We start from the raw sequence: 20,216 nt of genomic DNA on the forward strand, positions 1-20,216 counted from the left end.
CATTTTTTCCAACCAGTGAAAAACTGACATGATCCATGTGAGACCTTCATGACCCAAGCACTAAGAACTTTTACCTTGCTCCATCCTCACTGAAATGTCAACCCACCATAATATAATGGCAACTTGAAACTTCAGTTCCGTTCATATCTTAAAATGTACAAAATGTAATTTTGTGTATATTTTATAGCTATAGCAATAAAATGTCCTCCATATGACGATATGACGCTATTTAATATTCATCCTTAATGTTTAGAATATATGATAAATATAACAATATGTGATAAATATAATAAAAGAAGTCCTGAGAACCCACAAAGAGTCTTCCTAAAGAAAGGTTTAAGTGGCTATTCTAGTTTTGCCATAAGAAATGTTAGCAGTCCCTGCCCTAGTTCAAATCATCTGGGGAAGCTTGAGTCCAGAAAGGCCATACAACCAGCCCGAGGCCGTACAACTAGTAAGTGGCCCAACTATGACCAGAATTTTGGTATACTCATGTTTTCCAGTCCTGCATGGGGCTCAGTTGAATCTGGATTAATAAAAGGAAAACAATTATGTTAGTTTCAATTCAAAAGGCAAATAAAGTGGTTGGCTGGATTCCCCCCTTCAAGGTTACATTCGTAATCCTCCTGGTGGACTATCTTCCTCCTTAACGTGAAGAAACAGAATCTCCTGGGGCGCCTGGGTGGCTCAGGTGGTCAAGCGACTGCCTTCGGCTCAGGTCATGATCCTGGAGTCCCTGGATCGAGTCCCGCATCGGGCTCCCTGCTCAGCAAGGAGCCTGCTTCTCCCTCTGACCCTCCCCCCTCTCATGTGCTCTCTCTCTCTCAAATAAATAAATAAAATCTTTAAAAAAAAAAAAAAAGAAAGAAATAGAATCTCCAGCAGGGCCCCAGGCAGGGCCCGGCCCGGGCGGGAGGAATGCGGCTGGCAGTGTGGATCGGCCAGTTGAAGGCTACTCACAACTGCCTTAACTGCGGAGGCCGTCCCTCGCCTCTCCTGCAACTAGGGCTGGCCATGTGACAGAAGTCACAAACAATGAGAATACAGACAGAGACGTCACTAAGTGAGCATTTCTTCCCAAATGAAAACAGAAGTGCTGTGAGAAGACCTTTGGCCCCTGTGCCCTCTTCCTGCCAGGACTGTGTGTGTGATTCTTGGAGGTCCCGAAGCTGTCGTGGTTCCCTGGGGGGCAAAGGCCGCACGCTGAGCACTGCAAACAGTCAGACAGAAGGAACCAGCCCTCTGAGGCTGCAGGAGAGCCATCACTCCAGCCCTGGACTATCTACCCTCCCGCTTCCTGTTGAGAGAAATTCAAAACTCCGCAGTTGGTTTTTGGTTACCTGCAGCTAAACACAACCCTAACTCCTGTGCAAAATAAATCTGGCTTTCCTCTTCCGTCCACTTTGCCCCAAAGTGGTGTGTCCATCTGTGTTATTTCTACACAGCTAAATTTGGTGAACAAACATTTCGTCACCTGCACCATCACCCCAGCTCCTACCAAGCACCCCACCATTATTCTGAAACAGCAGTAAACGGGAATGAGGCACACCTCTTTTCTCCAAGAGGAAGACAGTTAGCTTACAAAGGTCTCCTGCAGCAGATGGTGGGCAGAGGGCTGCCCTGGGCGGCAGATGAAGACAGATGGTTTTCCTCCTTAAAACCGCAGAGCCTCAGCCCTGGACAGCACGTGGAGATCCAGAAACCATTGCCTGTCAAGTCCCCAGCCTCTACCGGGGAAAGACTGCCAACACTGGCCTTACTTGGAGGAAACAGGACAAAAACCTTTCACTCTACAAACGCCTTCTCTTTCACTTGAGTATCGACCTTAGAGATCTTCTGCCTTCCCTTCCATTTAAGAAACAAAGTGGACCGAGTCTGAGCAAAACAGTAATCCTATAACCAAAACTAGAGTGTTTTCCATTCTTCGTTCCCATGTCCTTCCTGTAAAGTGTTTTGTTGGCCATGGTAGCTCAGAGTTCTATCAACTGTCAAGGTTCAATGGCATTTTTTAAAGGAATGGAAGAGAATGGGTAACACTGATGAAAAGCTAGGAATTCTACTAATTCCATGGCCCTCCACCAAAAAAAAAAAAAGAAAAGAAAAAGAATTATAAACTAAAGAAAAGAATGGATCTCTGTGAGGGAGTGGCAAAATGCTTAGGCAAATTTCTTGGACTCAGGTTCACAAAATCCAAACAAATCATTAGCTGTTCTGGACCAGTAGTCTAGACCATTTCTCGAAAACAAAGAGAATTCCCAGCCAAGCAATCACCCAAGACATAGCTTCAGAGCTGACAGACACCCTAAGGGTTCAGAACCAGCGGTACAGGGGATATGACACCCCAGAGCACACACGGGTTCCTGTGATGCTCCCAACGGAATTCCTCAACCTGAGACTTCCGGGTTGCATTAAGGACCTCAGAAAGTGAATTCCGCACACAGAAGCAGAAGCCAATAAACATCACGGGGTTGACGAACAGCATTTGTGGATGTAAGCTGATGACTGTTCGTAAAGCAACACTCAATGGATGAAAAATACTGCAAGAAATCACATCAGAATAGTTTCTAATAATTTAGAACCAGAAGTGTCTCACTCATCAGACTTTTATGTGAGCAAGAATTCCCCTTCCTGCTCCCAACCAAATGGAACCCCCACTTAAAACGGAGCACTCGCAAATGACTTCGGCAGTGCTTTTTAAAACAGAACTACCGCAACTCACAGCAAGTCACCGATCCACATGCTGATTGCTCAAAGGTGGTACGTTAAGGTCTAAGGACACCAGGAAAAAAATAACCACACTAAAGCAGAGATCAAAGTCATTTCCTTCCAAGAGCTCACTAAGTCTGGGTGACGTGTTGGGTGAGCTCTGAGAACGGAGTGCAGGGAAGAGATACGGGGCACAGTGCCTCCTTACCTAGCACATTTCCTGGAGGTACCTCCTCCAGGCCTTCCAGCTCCCTGCCCATCAGAAGATACAGGTTTTCTAGGGTGCAGCATGCCATGTGGGGGACCGGGGGAAGGCCATCGAGTGGAGCGGAGAAGCCCAATGGCACCTGGGCGAAGAAAAATGGTTGGAGAGACGTTAGGAGGCATTGACTACAGACATTACTTAGAATCTACACAGTTATTCCTATTCAGAGGTGAGATGATACAGTCACACTTCATGCAAACCTGAAGTATGGAAACTTGAAATGGTATGAAATAAAATATGAAGTCGTGAAACTTCTCAAATACTGAAAAACTGTCAAGAATTCAACAGCCATAAGCCTTACGGCTCAGGAATATGAATCCGCTGTGACCTGTACGACCACATTAGCCAAGAAACACACATCCCCACAGCCTCCTGCCAGTATTTATGTGAACCATGCCACACACCAGTTTTGGTGGCAACTGTGCTATGATTATTACTATCCTCACTTAAAATTGTTTTAATCTTATTATAACGCCCTTGGAGCTTTCGGCAAGAAGAGGTGCTAGTGCTGAGCTACACATAAAAATAACTTTGGAAGAGTAGTCAGGTGTGATAAAAATGCCGTGAAGATGGCCAAGCCACAGCTATTATACGCTAATGTTGGTAATCTGGAAGGGAGCACGCTGTGAAATGCTGGGGACACTGACGAGAAGGCCGAGCACAAACACAGCAAAAATCTGCTGCCAGGATAACAGGTTTATGAGCTCACCTCCTGTCATATTCATTCTTATGGACATACCGTCTCTCAAAGTATGTACGTTTTGTCAAGAGTTATTCAAGACGTTGAAAAGTATTCAAGATATTGCCTTGAATTATTCAGCAACCTCCATATAAGTGCAAGTGCCCTGAAAGCCTTTCAATCAAACAACTTGTTTTGGGGGCCTCTGGGTCCAAGGCACTACGGTACTGCTATCTGTGAAGTGGGAAAAACATGAAGTTACAGCACATATAAACATAACTAACGTCACAGAGTGAGTGACCAAAAAGCACCAGAGGCAGGTAAATTCATGAAGGCCCGGAGGAGGGAGAAGCTACTGTGTTGGGGGGACTTCGAGACCCCATGAGAACAGTGGCCTTGCAAGCACATGCCACATTCAAACGTGCATGGTCTGACCCGGTGACTACTCTGCAGGGGTAGCTCAAAAGACACACTGGAAAGACACACAAAACAGAAGGATGAGACGGGGAGAAACCAAATTATCCACAGATAATATGAGCATCCACTCAAACCACACTTGAACTGTAATTAGAGAGATAGTTTAGCAAGGCGGCTAAACACAAGGACAGTATACAACAGTTAACTGTCTACATCAGCAAGAGAAAAAAAATATTTTTTGAACAGTAACTTTTGGAGTAGCAACAAAATATAAGATAGCTAGGGATAGGTCTGACAAAAGTGACTAAAATGGAGGAAATTATAAAACTTTAATGAAAAACACTGAAAATAACCTAAATAGATATGCCTAATAGATTCATAGGTGCTATATTGCAAAATGTTGATTCACACCAAATACATGGGCTGATTTAAAGCAATCAGAGTCTCAATGGAGCTTTTCCTGGAACCTGACAAGGGGACTAAAAACTTACATGGAAGAGTAAAGAGGAGTAAGCAAGGCACTCACCAAAAAAAAAAAAAAAAAAAAAAGGGTAGAGGACATGGCCTTTTAAATACCAAAATATTTAGAAGTCAGCACTGAATAGAGACAGTGATAGAGAAACAGAAAAAATGAAGTCTAACAGTCGAGGAACAGACCAATTCACATATGAATTCTGATTTCTGACAGAGCTGGCAGGGCAGTGGGTAGAAATGGGAGCATTCACTGAATGATGCTGGAACAACCGGTATTTGTATGGGGGACGAAAATAAGATTGGATCCCTTCTTTCGTATCATGTATAAACATTGAATTAAACATTTAAACATAGAAAGGCAAAACTTTAAACTTTAGAAGGAAACATAGGTGAAAATTTTGCCTTTGTAACAGTCATAATTTTAATTTTCTTAAATGAGATACAAAAGGCAAAACCCATAATGGAAAAGACTGATAAATTCAACTACATTAAAATTAAGAACTTCTGTACATTAAAAGATACTAAATAGAAAATGTGACAAGTCCCAAACCAGAGAAGAGAATCTGCAAAACTTAAAAGTGACAAGGAATTAGTAACCAGGTTATACAAAGAACATCTAAAAACCCGTATTAAAAAATATGTGTATATGGTACAAGTCAAAAATAGGCAAATGACCCAAAGATATCATCATAGAAAAAGACATGAATGACCAATAAGCATATTAAAAGAGTAATAAAGAAAAAGTGAAATAAAACGTCTTGAAAAGACCATACCATATGCATCTGATTGGCAAAAATTAAACTCCTGACCGTAACAAACTCTGGTGAGGCTGCAGAACACTGGACTGTTAGGGACCCCTGCTGGGAGCGTGAAGGAAAACTACTTGGAGGACAGTCTGGAACTGACCAGTAAGCCGAAGATACACACACTCTATTACCCAGACAATTCCACTAAGGGTGGATTACCTAGAATTTCATGCAAACGTACAAAAGGAAATATGTACAAAAGTATTCAAGATAGCATTGTTTAGATTAGCAGAAAATGAAAGGACCCAAATACATAATAACAGGAAAATGGAAAAATAAAATGCTTGTTTACATAACGGAATACTATGCGGCAACAAACAATGAAAGCACAGAAATAGACATCAATGTAGATTAATCTCACAATGTTAGGTAAAAACAGTGAGTTGTAGAAGAATAACTACAGGAAGATTCCATTAATACCAAGTTCAAAAATAATACAGCCTTCCACAGTGCATATATAAGTGGTAAAACAGACTAAAGGTAGCCCCCCCATAGCTTCTGCTTCCTGTTCATGCCTTCACGCAATCCCCTCCCCCTGGGCGTGAGGGGGGCCCGTAGCTTGCTTCTCATCAATGGCATACAGCAAAGGCGGCGGGATGTCACTCGCATGATTACAGAACATCACGCAAGACTGTCTTGCAAATACATTCAGCCTGGACCCTCCTTGCTGGCCTGAAGGAGTGCAGACAAGCTGGGAAGGTCCACAGGACAGGAAAGCGCAGGCTGCTTCTAGGAGCTGAGCGCGGCCGATGGCCGGAAAGAATGTGGAGCCCTCAGCCCCACAGGTACCAGGATATGAATCCTGACAACAACCTAAGTGAACCTGGAGACAGATCCTTTCCCAAAGGAGCCTCCAGAAGGCACACAACCTGGTCAACACTGGTTGCAGCTTTGTGAGACACCAGGCAGGACCCGCTAAGCCATGCTTGGGCTCCCAGTCCACAGAAACTGTGAGATGATACAATGTGTATCATTTTCGTTGGCTAAATTTGTAGTAGTAGGTAATATGCAGCAACAGAAAAGTAACCTAAGGGATGAACACGCAAGTCCAGTAAGGTTTATGTCTGGGGTATGTGTAATAGAGTCCCCTTGTTTTTAAAGCATGTTGGAATTAGATTTTATGGGACCCCGACTGCTGGAGTATGGAGTCATCTGCACCATCAATTCATTTCATCGCTGCTCCTCGAGTCTTGACACACGAGAAGTGATTTCAACCTCTAGCCCCATGAGAGCAAAGATACGCTACGTAAAGAAGGTAAGTTGGAATGCTCGTGGAATTTGTAATGCCCAATAAATCAGTACTACGTTAAGTAACAATTTCTTACTCACCTTGACAGTTGAGAGAACAAAAAAGAAAAAAAATTAGCCACCACTTGACCCTTCCCGATAAACAACAAACTATCAGCCATGTCTAAACCAAGATGGTAAGATGTGCATAACTGGGTTTATACATGCCATCACAGCCCCCAGAAAATAGAGCCCCAGGCACAACTGCCATGCGCCCTCCTGCCGAAGCAGAACACGCCACAGCCCACCACGGGCGGCGGGGCCACCAGCCAGCAGCGTGATCTCCGAGGATTAAACTGCTAAAACTGGAGGAACAAACATTCAAGGCAAGTTGATGGAGGGCCCTCTCCAACCCCGCCCCGCCCCGTCACTTGCCGCCAAGTCCAGCAGCTTCTCTGGTTTCCCTGCAAGGACAGGAGCTCGTGCTCTCCTGCTTGGGACACAGCATGTCTTCCAAGTTCTTATTCACCGCTTCTTGCTGATTGTGACTCACTCCCTGGACTTCTGGCACCTCCATCATCCAATGACCATTGTCATGTAACTATTACGTACATACCTTGCCTATGTCCCAACATGCTGAGGTAGCTGCAGCCTGTGGTTTCTTTCTTGCCCTTTGGCTCAGGTGTATTTAGATGCTGGCTGTTCACCTGCTTCCAGACCTTCCTGATCGACTTCTGGGATCCACCTACCATGCAACCGTGGCCTGTCACCTGCTTTCTGCCCAGGCCTTTGGCCTGTGCCACCCAGTTTTTGGATCTCCGTATTTCCTGAAGACCTGCCATTGCCCTGGCTCCAGCATGGCAGCTCTTCCTACCAGTTCTTTTCTCTGGTCTTGAAAAGCCTTGTAATTAATTAGATAAGGCCTGAAAACTGAGTTCATATACTGGTTTAGTTTTCCAAATGCTACTAAGTGAGACAGATTTACCAAATGTCCCCAAAGCAACATAAGAGGAGGTACATGGGAGTCATCTGAATGTGCCTATCTAGTGACAAAATAAATCTACCAGTAAGGTAAATCTCAATCTGAAAAGATGTAAGAACCCTGGAACGATATACTAATGTTTTACTTCCAATTCTTACCTGCCGCAAAAACTCAACAGGACTGTATTTGGGCCCCAGGACAAAAATTTTCTTTCCTCTTCGAGCCACACCACTGAACACGCGAGCAAATGCAATAAAAGACTCTTCGTTGTTTCGTTCCTGGGGCAGAGATTTAAGGGCCATACTCTCCACCTGATGCTCATCACCTGCCGGAAACAAAAGGATAATGAGTGCCAACAACGCTCTCTCTAATCCAGGATGCACCTAGAAATAGAGGGAACAGTGAATATGATCCATTTGGCCCAGTTTTAGGGAAGAAACACCAAGAGCAACGGAATACTGATAAAAGCTACGCTTAGAGGCAAGCTCAAGAGCTAGAGGAAGTGTCCTAAGCTAAGTGAATGCCCAATAAATCAGTACTGTGCACGAAAACCCAGTTAGGAAAGCTGTACCTTTGGTCTCCTCTCCCTTTGGATTTGTGTCAAGGGCACTCCCGTCCCGGGGGGGCTCCGTGCGTGCCTGCCCCTGCGTTGCTGCGAGCTTCTCTGCATGCCTCTGTCTTGCACACTCTCGCCTCTGAGCAATTTCTTCCTGAGTGAGAGGTCTACAGGAGATCACAGATATGTTTACTTCTGGCAACATCAAGCATCTCTCAGTCGTTGGAGCAGGGAAACGGCAACAATTAACGTGGCTGGATAAGACAATGATGGGTCCCAGGTCCCTTCCAGGCTTTCTCTAAAACGCTCTGTCCCCAGCTATTCTGAGCTTCTGGAGCGGCATAAGAGAGCCCATGTCCCCAAAGAGAGCCATCTACAACAGCATGGAGCCTTTCTGGAATGCCCACATTCCTTCTGGATGAGGCGACCAAAAGGGAAGGGAGGGAAACGAGTGGCCGATACCAGGGCACAGAGCAGCCCCGTGGAGAAGCAAGCATAAGACCTCAATAGGAAATGGAGGTTTTCTCCACAAGCACAAACATATATCTTCATGAAGACCCGGGGTCCAAGAGGAAGGGTTCAAGGTCAGGCTGAATGATGGCGACTCAGTGGGAGTGAAAGGTCACATGGTGTTAGACCCCAGCACCACCACAGAAAAGGCAGAGTGTGGGTGTGTCTGTGTGTTTGCAGGGGGGTTAGTCTTGGTTGGAGTGGGGTAGGGGATTCAGCCGTTCTTCCTAAACAGTTATCCTCAAGGGGTGGAGCAAGATGGCGGAGGAGTAGGAGACCTGGATTTCGTCTGGTCTCAGGAATTCAGCTGGATAGGGATCAAACCATTCTGAACACCTACAAACGCAACAGGAGATCGAAGAAAAGAAGAGCAACAACTCTCTCATCAGAAAAGCGACCACTTTCTGGAAGGAAGGACGTGCGGAGAAGTGAATCCGCGGCGATATTCGGGAGGATAGGCAGCGGGGGAGGGGCCTCCGTCGGCCGCTTCTGCCAAGTGATAGAGCCGCGGAGCACAAAATCGGAACTTTTAAAAGTCTGCTCCGCGAGGGACGTCACTCTGGTGGCCAAGCGGGGGGTGGAACCCTCCGGGACAGTGTGGTCTCAGGACCCTCGGGGTCACAGAAAGACCGGGGGTGCCTGAGTGTGGCAGAGCTCCCAGGTAACGGAGCGGGGAAGCCGGCTGCAGAGGCGGAGCCCAGGCGCGGGCCCTCAGCTCGGGGTGGCCATAAACCGTGATCCGCGGCACAGTCGGGCCACTGCTCCTCCAGCAGGGACCCAACAAGCGGCAGATCTGGGGAGACTCACCTTCCTCCCCCGGGAGGAGCCACGCGGGAGGGCACCGCAGGGATCTGCTGGGTTGGGAGACTCCACCCGGGGTCGGGTGCCAGAGAGAGAAACGCTAGACAAGGCCTCCCACCAGGACCGGACACCAATTCTACCTCCCTTGGCACCTGCCCCCCAAAACGGATGAGCTCGTTTCTCGGAGCTGTCCCCTCTAGTCACACCCAGGTCACCGGGGGGCTGTGTCCCAGGACACAGGAACCTGAGAGACTGATCTTTGAGAACAGCTTGGCCAGGTGCCGTGAGGCAACCAACACTGCTGGTGCTGGAGGCATCTACTTCCCCTGCAAGAGACCAGCTCCCCTCTCCTGGAAACTCCAAGCATTAGAAGCCCTTTCAAGTATGGGATGAAATCTGCTTCCTTGAAATTTCTCACCACGGCTGCAGGTCTGTGCTCTGGATCAACAGCGAACAAATCCACTTCTCCCTCTCCTTGCAATGGCCTGCGCTCGGGCCCTTGCCCTCACCCTGCTCTGCTCCAGGCCCAACACTCCACCTCCCCCTTCAATCAACCCCGTGTATCTAGACTTTTGCTAAAACTGCTTCAAGAATATCTGAAAAGTGCAAGTTAAACTATAAATGCAGGATGTAATATTATCGTTAGAACAGGGAAGAAAAAAAAATGAGACTTGTCTGCATATGAAGAGAAAGTCTCTTTCAATGGGCTTATCACTAGGATCTCGACATCGTCTTAATCTTCATCACTTTACGTAATTATAGTATATACTTACTACAACAGTTAAATGAAATAGATACTATCATCCCTATTTTACGATGACAAAGCAGAGGCTTAGGAAATTTAACCTGACCCAAAGTCACTGGAAAATAAATGGAGGAGCCAAAACTCAAATCCAGATCTGACTCCAAACCTTTGTTCATTATCCCCAGGATGTCCCCCACTGAGAAGGAATTAAAGATGATAAAATCATCATCACATTAAGTAAATCATTTTAACTTTGGTTAAGAAAGATAGATATTTATTAACATAAATTACATCCTCATTCGGCGTAAATTCATGACATGGTCTGGAATAAGTTAGCATTTCTATTCATCAGGTTAGCATCAGCTGTAATGAGCCTTGCTGCCCGTCTAGCACTCATCCACCCACCCAGGGAACGCCCCCCCCGTGCCCGGCACTGCTGTGGGCTGGGGGTGGTGGCACAGGGAAACGGAGCAGCCAGCCAGACAGAAATCACAAGGATTTATACGAGGTACCCACTGCGAACCCCGCGTTTGTGGAGAATGAAGAGGACTGATCTACAAGAAAACAGAGCTCTACCAGCCAAGGCACAGCTGTGGGTGATGAGTTCTTCAGGCTGTAGTTAAACTAACACTTCCTGCACCAGAGATAAAGGAGACCAGAGGTGAGTATGTTGACTGGAAGGCTGGGGAGGTGAATGAGGAGGGGAAGGAGAAGAGGCGAGGACGCACATCCATCCAGCCTCCGGATTCCAGGCAGAATGCCTACGCTCTGCTCGGTGCAGAACAGGTGGAAGGCTGGCGCAGCCTGCCACCAGACACAGCGGGGATGGTGCAAAGCGACAGACCCAGAAAAGTGCCTTCTGTGGGAAGACAGCATCTTGTTACTAGAAGGAGCTGGTTCTCAAGAAGGAAGCAAAAGCAACGCACAGACCCGGAGACGCAGGGGGAAGAGAGCTGCCTGAAAACTCTCCATAAAATGTTCCCTAACAGGCAGTTAGACCAAATACATACTCCTAAGGATTTGTCATAAACTATAGTTGAGAACAGCAAAAACAAAGGCCCTGAATCTAAAAGGTGGGATGGCTGCTGGCCTAGATTTAGGGGTAGGCGCTGGAAAGCCACACCGGGTGGAACTTCCCAGAACACTCAGTGAGAAGCCGAGGAGCAGCAGCTGTTCCACGCTGGCCCGCGCCCGCTCACCGGCTGTACAAAACGGTGAAAGAAACCACTGACTATGTCTGGGGGACAAACCCAACTCCACCAGGAAGAACTGGCCCTGGAGCACCACCCTGATACCCTGGTATGAATCCAAATGAAGAAGTTTAAACAGATTTCTCAAGCTCACAAAGTGCTCTGTGATGCAAAGAAAAGGGACAGAGGGGGAGAATATGACAAAGGAGGAGAGGCAAGTAAAGAAGGCGGAGCTGGTGGCAGTGTGCTCCCCCAGGGACATCTCTGCAATGCCTTTTGGAGGACGAGGAAGGAGCAGAGAGAAAGGAGCGGTGAAAATGTTGTGCATCAGCTCTCAGTAACCTTGGGGGGCTGACACAATGGTGCAACAGGAAAACGAGCTCTGCCCAAGAGCAAACACGAGGGCCGGGGAGGTAAGGCAGAGTGGCGGCGTGCTGTCCTGAGGGCAGAGGCATGGAACTGCAAGGAAGAATTCCTAAGGTGGAACCTGGAGCGGCTCAGCAAATTCGGTCTGTGCGTAGAGTGCCAGGGCCACGGGGACGGGTCAGTGCTAAAGACAGATGGAAAAGCTGCACTGGAAGATTCCAGAAGTTCACATTGACCAAGTTATGAAAGGTGGTCAGAAGAGAACATTCCAGGTGAAGGAGACCAAGAACCAGGAGTGCAGCCAGGAGGTACTACCGCTGTTTCTGATGCTATCAGAAGGACCGTGCTGATTTTACTTGGCGAGGAGGCCTTGCCGTGTGGGTGGACACACAGCTGGCTGACGCACTGTGCGCTTTCAAGGCCAGTCCCTGCTCCCGACGACCGAACCACAGACATCACCCCTCACCCAGGCCAGACTGTCAAGCACGGACATGTCCCGTGTGTGCTAAATGAAGTCATGCCCTTTCATCGTAGACCACGTGGAAAGGGTTGCCTAGTCACTGGATTTAAGGTAAACTTTCCTGAGAATGGCTTTCTTTCTCCTGATAAACACTCTTTGCTGGAAAAACTCCTACCTGAGAGGAAGGAAGTAGACAAGACCAAAGAAATGGGGCAGTCAGACTCGGAGGCCTTGTTGCCACCGTTACAATAGACACACGCATGAGGCTGACGCGCGTCATCCTGGGACAGTGCTCAGCATCAGAACTCTCACTGGGACCGCGGAATGACCCTCATGCTGGCCCTTTATATGCAGTGGCTGCATGAGGGCTATAATCAGAGCTCCTGACTCACTACTGCTATTATCCGACAGAGAGAGAGAGAGAGAGAGAGCGCAAGCAGGGGGAGCAGCAGAGGGAGAAGCAGAATCCCCGCCAAGCAGGGAGCCCGACGCGGGGCTCAATCCCAGGACCCGGAGATCATGACCTGAGCCGACAGCAGACGCTTAACCGACTGAGCCACCCAGGCGCCCCTCCCTACTGCTTTTGTTTCAATATTCAATGATAGTGCTGTTTTCAAAGTTAAATGAAGAATAAACTCAAATGTAAAAGCTGGAAAAATGAAAAGAGAAAATGAAAGACAAGCCACACTGGACGAACAAGGCCAGGTTCCACGCTGTGAATGGACAAGACCCGGGTTCGAACACTGGTGGCCTCCTTCCAGCTCCGTGACCTGGAGCCCCTAACTTACTTTTTCCGTCACAGGCAAAACTGAAGCCCTGACTACTTCCCACTCAGGAAGTGCTGTCAGATCTCAACGGCCCACGGACGCGGAGAAACGAATACTGTCTGAGCTCCGCGGATGGCAGCCAGTGGTGTCACCGCCGTTATTCTTCATAAGACAGAAGAATAAGACTTAAGATGCTCCCGAGGTACCGGACATTCTTAAGTATTATTTACATTATTTCTCTCGGGTTACTCAAAAAATCCTTATGAAGAACATCCAGAGTAGATGTGGGTCCTACAGAAGAGGAGTTCGAGGCACCCACATCAAGTTTTCATTCCAGATCCCAGCGTAGGATGGACGGCACACGGATTGGCAAAGCCAGAGCCCGGGCAGAGGGACCAGCCAGGAGGCTGCAGCTGTAATTCCTGCAGGAACCGATCGGGATCTGAAGGGGGAGGCAGTGGAGCCGAGGAGGGGAACACACATGGAAAACCCAGATGATGGAGAAGAGATTCTCCGAGACACGGGAAACATGAGAAATAACCCATCTCCCAGAGGCACCCGGCCCCACCCCAACCCACACCCATCAGCAGACATGCTCACACGGTCCTAAGTCTCCACTGAGGTCGGCAAGGCAGGCTTGCAGAAGAACGTGCCGGATGCTCAATACAAATGAACTGTGGCTACTCCTATTACTCTTCTCCTTGAATTTACATCAACTCAAATCAATCGTCCTGGAGCTGATTTCAACAACTCTCTCCCCCAGAGGACAGAAAGACTGCGCTGTGCACAGCATCCGCCACCACGGGGTGCCCTGCACCCATCCCGGTGTGAGGAGAAAAGCGTTGTCTGCACACTCCCATCCACACCGCTTCTGCACCCCCACCAAACACACACCATTTCCCTGGCCCGGCCCAACCCCCCCACCCTTACCTGGGCTTATTCTGGGGCAGGGCCTTGGCATCGACGGCGAACATTTTGGAAACAAAGATAATAACTGGAGCAGTGTCCTCGCTTCCACATTTCATGAAAGCTACACAAATAGGAAGGAAAAAGGTCACTCGCTTTTCCCATGACCAGACAGGCAGACTTCTAAAACACAAGATGTTTAGAACACGGTGTCACCTCAACACATAAGCGGCCTGTAATCTTTTACAACCACGATAAAGTTCTCTTTAGAAAAGTATAAAATCGCTAGAACACTGCAGAGCAAGAACAAGCGGAACTGGCCCAAATGGGGAAAGAAAGGCAAAATGAGCAGGGCAGGAGGAGGGCTGGGTACTGAAGCCGCAAACGGGGCTTACCCCCCCATAAGCCCTCAGAGATCCTGCCCGATATCCAGAGCAGAAGGGGTAAAACTGAGACATGCTAAGTCAACAGTCAGCAAGGCAGCTTATTAATCAAATACATACAAGTGACACAAGTTAAAAAATGGACAAGAATACCTTATCATGCCAGTAACAAAATACTTAAAAATAAGACTCAATATTATAAAGATGTCAATTTTCCCTAAATCTATATATACTAACACAATTTCACATCAACATGTTGACATTTTTCTTCACCTTCCTGGAGGTATATACACCAGTCATGAGTGTTTCTGGTTTTTTGTTTTGTTTTTTCCTTAAAAAATCACCCCCCCCCACCAAAATAATGTGCACATAAATGAAAGAATTCAACAGTAATATTGAAACAAGAGCAACACAACAGGAAGTCAGAAGCAAGGGCACAGCAGACATCTTGCCAGGGACGTGGGTACAAGGGGTGAGGAGCAGTGTGGCCTGCCCGGACTCCCACTGTCCTGGGACCACTCTGGCTGTACCAAGGGAAACGGAGAGCAGAGGTGGGCACTTGGTGAAAGGCTGTACTGACACTCAGGTGAGAGACCATGGTGGCTTGGCCCCAGGACGCAGAAGCAGAAATGCTAGCAAAAGCCGAATTCTGCGTAGATTTCGAGGCAAGAACACGCAGGATGTGCAAACGGATTGGATGCAGGGGTGTGAGTGAACAGGAACACGGACGACTCCGAGCTTTTTGGAGTGAGCAAATGAAGGGACAGAGTCTCCTCTGACTGAGGAGAACCAGGAGAAGCAGGTTGAGGGAGAAGGGAAGAAGCCTGGCGGGGGGGTATGTTAGGGTACAGGTGCTTCTCAGAAAGCCGAGCAGAGGGAGGTGCGGCAGACTCGAGGCTGGAGCTGAAGGGGCAGACAGGCTCAGAGACACGGGTGTGGGAGTCATGAGCAGACTGCTGCCATGGCAAGCCTTGAGATGGGTGACATGGCCAGGAGAGGGAATGCAGGCCCTGCTCGGGTCCGCCCACAGTGACAGAGAGACGAAAGGGAGAGAGAGGGACGAGGAACAGACACGAGGAATGCGCAGCCAGGAGAGGAGCCAGGGAGGAATGCTGTGGCCAATGCTAGTGACAGATCTAGTCGGATGATTTAACAAAGGACAGTCAACAGGGGCCCTGGGAACCGCAGCCAAGTGGTTTTGGGGATGGAGGTTGCAAATTCAACAGAACGGGAGGAAAAGCGGAGATGGTGAGTACATGCAGATGAAGTTCATGGAGGCTTGCAGAGCCTGGAGTGGACGGGTCCCCTCTTGTGGGGAGCAGTGGGCAGCCCAGCCCCAGAACCCCTTTCCACGGTCCCCAGGGACCCGGCCACGGTGCTGACACAGCAGCTCAGGGACACATTCTTGGCCGTGCAGGGGCTGGGACACAAGGTCACTGGGAGCTTCTGAGACGAGATCAGAGCAGAAGGGAGGGGGCTCAGAGCCTCTGGTCTCCCACTCCAGTGGCGAACAAAACAGCTCTAGCAACACTAAAACTCTGGCCAAATGGCCTTTTGTAAACTGGCATTTGGCAAACTGGTCTAGAGCAGCCTTGACTTAGGACGGTCCAAACTACGGCCCCTGCTGAGGTCCCCTTCACTTCACCTGCTTTCAGGGCCTGGGTTTCGGGCAGAAGAGAGTCGAACGTCTGTGATCCTGTGCACATCAGTCTCTCCACCCTCTCAGCTGTCATATCCAGGGGGCTGGGAAGCTTCTGACACACCATTGCTGACGTCTGCTGTTAAGGACTCACAACCTCGAACACGTGCCCTCCAGCAAGGCAAGAGATTCCCAGGGCGCACTAAATACCGAGGTGACAGTGTCGGTCTCTACAGAAAACACCCGGGCTGGGAAACACTATGCACCACATCTCACAATACAGACATGCTTTCAGGGAGTTCAGGGACTCGCTGGAGCCCAGGAAGGACCCCTACCACAGATATTCCGGGACGTTGATGGCTCAGGGCACAAGAGAGCACGGCACTGCTTAGTAGCTTGGCCTCCTGAGACCCTCAGTGCTCCCACTTTTTCCCACAGTTCTGGTCTATCTCAATTCCTATAAAACGACCATGAGCCACTAGCAAGGGTACCAGGACGTCCCCTACCAGAGCCCGTCACTGTAGGGCTGAGATGCCACTGCAGGCCCACACCCAGGACACTGCGCCCACAGCCCGCCACGCGGGGACTGCGTGGGACACACACGTCAATGAAAAGAAGACGGTTTAAAGTCGCCTATAAAATTATCTAAATGTGAACCATCTCCGATCAAGTTCTCTGGGAATCACAAAGATGATAGGAAATATCAACCAGCTAAGAAAATATGGCACTGAAATGAAACCCTGATCCAACATAACCATCTAAATTATCGACTTACACATAAATCTTAGTAAAATAAAATCTTTTGTTTTTACAGACTACTGAACAAAAATAAAAAGATGCATCTTCTTTCTTGAAAGAACATGTATCTGAATTGGTATCAGTAAGACCACGAATGAGTATCAGAATGTTCATTTGTAAAAGCAGTGAATACAGTTTCAGGGTAGAATACTAATCAACCACAGAAGACTTACTTTGGGTGGAAATATGTTCTCTCCAGAGGATTTCCTGATTGCCAGTAACATGCTGTTTCCTCCTGCTTTGTCTGAACTGTTATTTCATTACAAACCATCAAGACAAAGGATACCCAGCACAGCATGGGAGATGGGCAGCCACTGGCTGCAGATGGCATTGATCTGAACTTTAGGGTCTGAATGTCGTGCCTCCCGGGCTCCAATTTTCAATCCTAAGGAAGTCACTATTTTATCAATTTTTTCTCTGTCCCTGTAGTAAGCATACAAAGCGGGGAGGTCACACACAAGACAGGAAGGGGCAGACGGGAGAAGGAGCTCCACATTTTTCGACACACTTACTCCCAATGTACCTCCTCTACAAGAAACTGAACATGTCTGGGGGGGCTCCCGCCAGGGCCTCCACTCCCTCCCTTTCCGGGGCCCCCTCCTGCCGGGCTCCGAGGGGGCACCATCCCAGGCCCCTGAGGTGAGTTGCGGTGACGGGTGAAGCAGCCTGACCTCTGAGTGCTCACAGTCATGGCTCCAACTCTGGAATAACTTTGAAAGTAAATTTACTGAAGCAAACTTTCTTTTCCACTTGTATCAGGCAAGGGTGTTCCCAAGTTCCCCATTAATGATACTGGATATCCAACACCCTTTCTACTGCATTAACTGTTTTATTTAAGCTGGGTCTGTAAAAATAAAGATCCAGTGCTTCTGTCCATCCGTCTGTCCCCTTCTCTGGGCACTCTAAAACCCTCAGTGCTGTCCCTCCTGCTACCCTTGACCAAGGTTACATAAACTCCTTTCCACTGTTTCCAGGTCTGCAAAGCTCTGTTCACTTCCTGAGTCTGTCTCCGCTTTCTGAAGCATGACTCATCACACGGGAAGGTGAGGCATTATACAGCCCAAAGACAAACAATTTTATGGCAGTCTTACTTTTTCAAGACGGCATCATACAAACTCCATATATTCTCCAGGATCAGCTGCACAAATAAAGGTTTCTTTCCTTTTGCCTGTAAAACAGAACATGTGCACTTAACTTTCTGAATATTTAACAGGTACCTTACATATTCACCCTTGACGTGTTCTGTGAACAGTATGTCTCATTTCTACCAGAAAATGTTTACTGAACAGTAAAGTCGTGGGAAATGGTTGTAAAGAATTCGCTCAACAGCCAATAAGGTGCAGTTGGTAACAAACCACTGCTGTCTTCCTCTGGGAGCCAGGGTTGTGACAAACGAGACCAACTGCGGGGCGTGTCGCTGCAACTGCCCCACCTCTGCCATCAAAGGGGTACACGACACCCAGGCTGAGCGCTAAGAAGTCACGCTGCGTGTGCAGGTCCCTTCCGCAGACTTCTTCTAAACAATGTTCTTAAACATGAAAACCGTTCAACTTCAAGGAAGAGGATAGTAAAAAAACAAAAAAACCCTACCATTTCTCTGACCAAACCATATGCAAAGTAACAGCACCTTGAGAAGGAAACCGTCACACGCATGTGAGACGGAATATACATGGGCGCCCCCTTTCCAACTATTGCCCGGTTACAGGTGGAAGAAGGGGACAAAGGCCACGATGCACACACACACTCGGACTCTCAGCCCGGCTCTTTGCCATCTCGCTACACCGGCTCCTTCTTAAGGAGCTTTTTGAAAGGCTTTTAATGGCAAAGGAAGATGCTCACGACATGATGTCAAGCAAAAAAAGAGTTACGTTAGTATATAAACAGTATAAGCTCAACTAAGGGATGGACGTCTCGATCCTAAAAGTGAAAAAAATTAAAACCACAGCATCAGCAGCGTTGGCTTCTCTTCTTTTTTTCTCTTATGGCTTTATATTTACAAATATTTTCTAAAAGGAATCTATATGCTTCTCCATGAGAATAAGTTTATAAAATCCTGAATTTTACATGAAAAAAAACCATCAACAGCAGGCCTGGTGAGCAGCTTTCAGTGAGAGAAGCCTGAGCTGAGCCTAGGAACACAGCGTGCTCGGAAAGAGCCGTCTCTTTATGGTGAAAGGGACACAAAAGCAGGATGCAAAACACGTGTCTTCAAGTGCACAGGGTCTGAGATTTTTGCTCCTCTCAAAAAAAGAAAGAAGAAACGAACAAAAAGCAGTTCCTTACTCTCTTATTTAAAGAACTCCATTTAAGCAATACTTGGAAGTAAAACACACGACCGTGAACCCCTCACAAACTGACCCACTTTAGCCAGAGCCAAATTACATCTATGAAAGGTGCTACAAGTCTGAACGGGGCGGGAATGTGAGTGACACACAAAAGGGACATATTGCCACATCACCTGATCCACCTTCATAATCTTCTTGGCCTTCATATTGATGTAATAATCTCCCCACAAGGTTTTCAAAAGAACTTCCTTTTTGATGCCGATTTTTTGACTGTAGATTTTGGCAAAGTGCTCAACTCTGAAAGAAAAGCAAGTGTTGGTGTTACGAGTAACAACAGTAAGTAAGAGTGTTTCCGTGCCAGGTACCGTTCAGAGTGCTCTGAACGCACTACTAGACGCCATCGTTTCAACCATCCGAAGGGCTGGCACTCATTACCTCCCCAGGATCCAGAAAAAGCTACACACATCGAGATATTACGTAGGTAACACGGGAGGCTGGGACCAAACCCAGGCAGTCCGGCTCCGGAGCCCATGCATGCTCTTGCCCAACGGCTCTACGTTCCTACGGATTAGAATCCATGCCATCGCTCCCTTCCTTGACTCTGCATGTGCACAACGAGGCAAGGGGAACAAGGGCCAAGGAGATGCAGGTTCCAACGGCCCTACACAACTCGCCAGCAAGAAACTTCGTTTCAGCCTGTCACTGCTATAGGGACCTGGTGCTCACACAGGAAAAAACGCCAGAGCCAGGGCCTGCCAGAAAAAGGCTTCTTGGCCTCCTGGATTCCACAGGAAACGTCCGCACACCTGGAGAGAACCCGGCTAGCGCCAGTCCGCTGTACTGCAAGCCCCAGGCACGGGACAACGGTCACCTGGCACGTCGGCATGTGGCAGGTAGCATCTGTGCCGTCAGGACCGAGGACCCAGGAAAAACCTCCCTTTGCAGGGATGAGCATGTTTCACGTAAGGTGTGAGTCCACCTCTCAAAGCACCAGCGTCTGGGAAGATGCCTGCTGTCTTGTCCGCTGCATAGACGCCAAAGGTAACGTACTCCGGGCAAGTTCTTAGCTCTCAGTCGGCAAGGGTGGTATGGCCCGAATCCAGGGCTAACTACGACCCCGTCCGATGAGCTGGTATTCTCACGGCTACAAAGCCTGGTGGGAGCAAGAGGAAGCTGCCAGAGCCCTGCAAGTTCATCGCTGTGGTGGGAAGCAGAGACGTGGACAGCAGGCTGCAGCTCAGCACCAAAGCAGGC

At 48.2% G+C, this 20,216-nt stretch overlaps 1 protein-coding gene and 1 pseudogene across 10 annotated transcripts in view; one reads left to right on the forward strand and one right to left on the reverse strand.

Annotated features, from left to right (window-relative positions):
• The window catches only part of EFL1 (elongation factor like GTPase 1), a 139,000-nt gene that overhangs the window by 85,004 nt on the left and 33,780 nt on the right, over window positions 1–20,216 (reverse strand). For all 10 annotated transcript variants that reach the window (XR_010404799.1, XR_010404801.1, XR_010404800.1 and 7 more), the window contains 8 exons: window positions 19,136–19,259; window positions 17,769–17,845; window positions 16,964–17,100; window positions 15,886–16,008; window positions 13,882–13,981; window positions 8,128–8,279; window positions 7,715–7,881; window positions 2,915–3,053 (listed from right to left, as the gene is read on the reverse strand). Coding sequence is in view for 7 of the 10 variants with exons in the window: in XM_064569794.1 (XP_064425864.1) it covers window positions 2,915–3,053; window positions 7,715–7,881; window positions 8,128–8,279; window positions 13,882–13,981; window positions 15,886–16,008; window positions 16,964–17,100; window positions 17,769–17,845; window positions 19,136–19,259 (1,019 nt within the window). In the remaining 3 variants the exon portion in view is untranslated. The remainder of the gene's footprint in view (window positions 1–2,914; window positions 3,054–7,714; window positions 7,882–8,127; window positions 8,280–13,881; window positions 13,982–15,885; window positions 16,009–16,963; window positions 17,101–17,768; window positions 17,846–19,135; window positions 19,260–20,216) is intronic.
• On the forward strand, window positions 11,402–12,436 carry LOC123860805 (dnaJ homolog subfamily A member 1-like; annotated as a pseudogene).

The sequence above is a fragment of the Mirounga angustirostris genome, unplaced genomic scaffold (genome assembly GCF_029215605.1).
Source record: "Mirounga angustirostris isolate CCGP_5_RB_7025 unplaced genomic scaffold, mMirAng1.0.hap1 SCAF_9, whole genome shotgun sequence".
NCBI lineage: Eukaryota > Metazoa > Chordata > Mammalia > Carnivora > Phocidae > Mirounga > Mirounga angustirostris.